We start from the raw sequence: 4,781 nt of genomic DNA, 5'->3' as shown, positions 1-4,781 counted from the left end.
GGGGCCGATCGGCGGGGCGTGGCAGACTTGCCTTGAAGTAGGCGAACTGCAGAAACTTGTAGGGTTCGCGGCGCTGGAAGTCGGCCAGCACTTCGCGGCTGGGCTGCGACTGGCGGAAAGCTGGCAGGCCCTGTTTGCAGCGCTTGAGGCAATGTGCGCGGCGGAGCAGACCCCCAAAGAGGCGCAGCTCCGGGTAGCGGGCGAGGCCGGCGGCAGGCTCGGGCTCGGGCGCCGCGCTGCAGTTGAGGTGGCAGAAGGTCTCGCTGTCGCGCAGTAAGCGATGCAGCCGCAGGCTGATCTCCAGGTATCCCACGCTCTCGGCCCAGTGCTCGCCGCTGTATTGGTCCAGCGCGTGCCGGTAGGCCGACTCGAGCGGCATCAGCTCGTCCCGCGGGAAGCTGCGGAAGCTGTAGCGCTCGTACTGGGCGCGCCCGGCGCGTAGCGCACAGCTCGCGCACAGGACTGCCAGTAGCGCTGCGGCCGCCCCGCGCCTCGAATCCATTGCGCCCAGCGGAAGGAAGGACGGATGGGAACAAGAAGGGAAGGAAGGAGCAGGAAGACGGCGCAACGCGCCTGGCAAAAGGTCGGGAGGCGGGGACGCCTGCCTGCGGCCCGCCCCGTCCGGCTCCCGCTCCCCACCCTGCTGAAGGGGTCTGGGTCTGGCTGCCTGCTTGGGAAGGGTGTCCAGGGGAGGGCGCGCTACAGATTTCCCCAGGGAAAGGCGCGTTGTCCCTTGATTAGTACACAATCTAACGCACATTAAGTGGTTCCCCTATGCATTCGCTCGGAGGCTGCAGTCTGCAAGCCAGAAGCTGTCCTAATGGGTCATAGACTATCGCTGCTTCAACTTTAGAGTAGTTGGGGGACGTGTGAAAACGCACATTCCTGCACTGCTACCCCCAGAGTTTCTGATTCAGTAAGTCTTGGGTCAGGGTCTGAGAATTTGCATTTATAATCAGCTGTTGCTACCTGTCCGCGGCCTACACTTTTAATAGCACTGCCTTAGCCTTTACATCATAGAAAGGCAATGCATAAACAATGTAGTCAAGTTGAAGATATGATTCCATGATTCTACTCTGCAGAATATGCTTCAGAAACTTGGGCCTGTGCATCAAAAAATATGTATAGACTATTAAAGGAAGCACTGGTTTGGTTTTATTTTTAATTCATTAACTTTTCCTTTGAAATAATTTACAGAATAGTTGCAAGGAGTATACAAAGAACTCCCATACATTCGTCATCTAGATGCAAAAGTTGCTAACGGTATGGCACATCTCCTTATTTCTATTTGTATCTTATGTTTTTCCTGAAACATTTGAGAATACCTGTGGTGTAGTAAATTACTTAGTGTGGCTTTTCTACCCATAAGTCTTTGTGAACTCCAAGGTGGGATTTTCTATGAGCAACTGAGGAGCTCCTGATAGCTAAAGTTGTCCACCTGGAGTATTTCTGTTGGGCGTGGCACAAAACAATGTCCTGGGAGGTGCCCACTCTCTCAGGTGCTTAGAGTTCTGATGCTATGATTGGCTAGTTTGGCCACTCTGCGGGGCTCAAAAGGAGGTCTCCTAGAGGCAGAACTCTCTCTCTGACTGCTGGTTGAGGAAGACTTGCTGCTGAAAGAGACACAGGCTCCTGAAAGAGACACTTGCTGCTGGGAAAGAGACGCAAGAGATGCGCATTGCTGAGTGAGACACCGAGGGACACGCACTGCTGGGGGAGAGACTGTGAGAGATTATTGGCTGAGGGATGGTGGGCTGGGAGAGACTGAGCGTTCTTCCTGAACTTGAGTTGTAGCCTGGTGCTTCCCTAATAAACCCTGTAATCCATGAGTTCTGTGTGGCCACTGCAGAGAATTATTGAACCCAGGAGAGAGGTGGTGGGTGCTTTGGGAGGAACGGTTGGAGAAAAGACTGGAGGGAGGCAGCATGTCTGGCCTCTCAGGAATAGGCCTTGGGCTATTGATAGGAATTCTTTCTTCCTCTTGTGGGATTAGAGGAGGTCAGAACATGTGGCCTCCTTGCCGTTTTTGCAGTACGAAATGTAGGTTGCAAACTTCAGGCCCCCTTATCCTCTTCCGTATGTATATGGGGGAAGACTGTAAGGAAATATGACATCTGAGCAGGGACCTGAATGTGGGGAAGGAGCTATGGAGAACAGAGGTGGGAGGGAGAGTTTACTTGGTTTCATTGAGCCTTCTGCCTTGGAAATCCTCAGTCACCATTTTGCTTGGGGCTTGTTACCCTTAAGGTTTGTTGTTGTTAGCAGCAATCAAGGTGACCCCTGATTCCAACCACTGTGAGTGATAGGGTTTTCATTGACTAATGTCAGAAGTAGATCACCAGGTCTTTCTTCCTGGGCCATCTTAGTTTGGAAGCTCTGCTGAAACCTATTTGCCATCATTGTTGTTGTTGTTGTTATGTGTCGTCGAGTCAGACCCAACTCATAGAAACCCCTCCTTGGGTTTCCAAGGCAGTATCACTATGGAAGTAGATTGCCCCATCTTCCTTCCAAGGAGTGGCTGGTGGGTTTGAACCACCAGCCTTCTGGTTAGCAGTCAAGGGCCTTAGGCACTAAGCTACCAGAGCTACTATTTACCATCACAGCAACAGCAAATCACCAATGACAGGTGATTGCTATACATGAGGGGCATTGACCAGAAACTGAACCCGGGTCTCCCACATGGAAGGCAAGAATTCTACCAGCGAACCACCAGTGCCTCCCCTACAGTGTACAAAGCATTCTTCTTAGTGTAATGTGATTGACACAAAGTTGAATAAGTCAAGCTGCATAAACCTACAAAGGAAGATAAGTAACTATATTTAAATAACTCAAAATCTGTTACCTGACTCCTGGAATGCCAAAATGATGTAGAAAGCCACTTTAAGACACATACAAAGAATTGTTGCTTTTCTGCAAAAAGCAAACTCATCCAAGCGAGAATGAACTGACAAAACTGTGGTTGTGTGATATGGTATAATGAATTGTCTTAAATTTGTGAGGGATAAGAATCAGGATCAGTACAAACCTGGTTTCTTTGTGTCATCTAGCCTCTTCGCTGTCAGGTGCTCTGCCATTAGACTACTCACCACCAGCTGTCTGCTGTTGAGACTCTGCCACTAACTAGACCTGCTCACAGCTAGTGTAGTAACTTGCTCAACTCTGTCAGCAGCTGCTCTCCTAGTAACAGCTCTTTCTGCCATCAGATACTTTGACATTAGGCTATCTACCACCAAATTTCTGCCATTGACCTTTTCACTGCCAGGTGGCCTGGCTCACATCCAGAGTAGCAACTTGCTCCGCTCTCTTAAGTGCTCTCTTCCATCAAGCCTTTCTTCTGCTAACTGGCCCACCTCACAGCCAGTATAGAAGCTTGCTCAGCTCCTTTAGCAGCCCTCCATCATCGGTTTCTCTGCTGCCACTAACTGCTCAGTTCACAGCCAACATAGCAGCTTGCTTATCTCAGTTGCTATCTGTTCTCAGGCCTCTCTACCATCAAGCTTCTCCACTGTCAGCTCTCTGCCATTGTCCTCTCTGCTGCTAACTGGCCCAACTCACAACCAGTGTGGCAACTTGCTCAGCTCTCTTAGCTGCTATCTGTATTCAGGCCACTCAAGTTTTACGCTTCTCCAGCTAGTGTAGCAGCTTCAGGATCCCTGGGCTTCCACATAGTTCTGCTTCTCTACCAGCCCAGGTCTTAGCCAGTATCTCTCTCTGAACCAAGAGTCCTTTAAAACATCTGTATTTCAACCATTTATATATCCCAATCCTTATCAATTACAAGGCACATTCTCCCTCATCAGACCAGAATTCAGCTAGTCCTCAATTACCCATGTGATGTCATTCAAATAAGGCAGACAAAAGTACAAGCCATCAAGTTGTTTACAACTTAACCCAGGAAATGCCAATCAACCCTGGGGAATTCCTGGGCAAAAGTAACCCTCATGGGAAGAAAACAACTTAAAAGTCTGTCTTTCCCTGAACTGCTCCTCAAAGAACTAGAGAAAAGTTAACAACTGCTTAGGGCTTACCCAAACCCACTGCCATCAAGTTGATTTTGGCTCAGCAACCCTTTGGCTTAGTAGAACTGAACCATAGGTTTCCAAGGCTCTAAATATTTGCAGAAGCAGAGTAGCTGATGGGTTCAAACCACCGACCTTTCAGTTAGCAGCCGAATGCTTTACCACTATGCTACCAGTGCTCCTTTCTTAGGAATTTGGGGATGTGTGTGTGTGGGGGGAGGCTGTTCCCAAGCTGTTTTTCCAAAGAACCACAGCAAAGGGCCATATAAAGGAAATCATATCTCATATCTCCATAGGTTGGTTGCGAGAATGCTTCAGATTCTTCCTGTCTTCATGGCCATATGTCTTTGCAGCTTCACCATCAAGAGGTGAAGTCAGTTTCTCTGGATCTAGATCTGTGACTTGCTTTGGCCAATGAGAGTAGCAAATGCCCCATTGTGCACTGGGGGTTGCCCTCTGGTGGCACTTGGAACCCTGTCTCCACTTGACTGAATCTAGGCTAACCTGCCAGATGATGAGAAATACGTGATCCTGTTGTCTCTTCATCACTCCTGCCAACTGGCAAATAAATGTGTCAGTATGCCAGACAACTCACCTGCTGTCTGCTGATGCATGGGAAGTCTAGTAGAGCCCAAACCAGAACCACACAGCTGACCTACAGAATCTTTTTTTTTTTAATTGTGATTTGGGTGAAGATTTACAGAGCAAATTCACTTTCCATACAGCAGTTCACATATACTTTGTCTCATGTCATTGAACACA

At 49.0% G+C, this 4,781-nt stretch overlaps 1 protein-coding gene across 1 annotated transcript in view; it reads right to left on the bottom strand.

The window, feature by feature from the left end:
- Window positions 1–502, bottom strand: part of LOC103203582 (cartilage associated protein) — a 51,996-nt gene extending 51,494 nt beyond the window's left edge. Inside the window, exon 1 of the mRNA XM_007948646.2 lies at window positions 32–502. Coding sequence (XP_007946837.1) covers window positions 32–502 — 471 coding nt within the window. The remainder of the gene's footprint in view (window positions 1–31) is intronic.
- Between the last annotated feature and the right edge of the window lie 4,279 nt (window positions 503–4,781).

The sequence above is a fragment of the Orycteropus afer genome, unplaced genomic scaffold (assembly GCF_000298275.1).
Source record: "Orycteropus afer afer isolate SDZICR_OR568_19922 unplaced genomic scaffold, OryAfe1.0 scaffold00218, whole genome shotgun sequence".
NCBI classification, from domain to species: domain Eukaryota; kingdom Metazoa; phylum Chordata; class Mammalia; order Tubulidentata; family Orycteropodidae; genus Orycteropus; species Orycteropus afer.
This window is presented reverse-complemented; position numbering and strand designations above follow the sequence as displayed.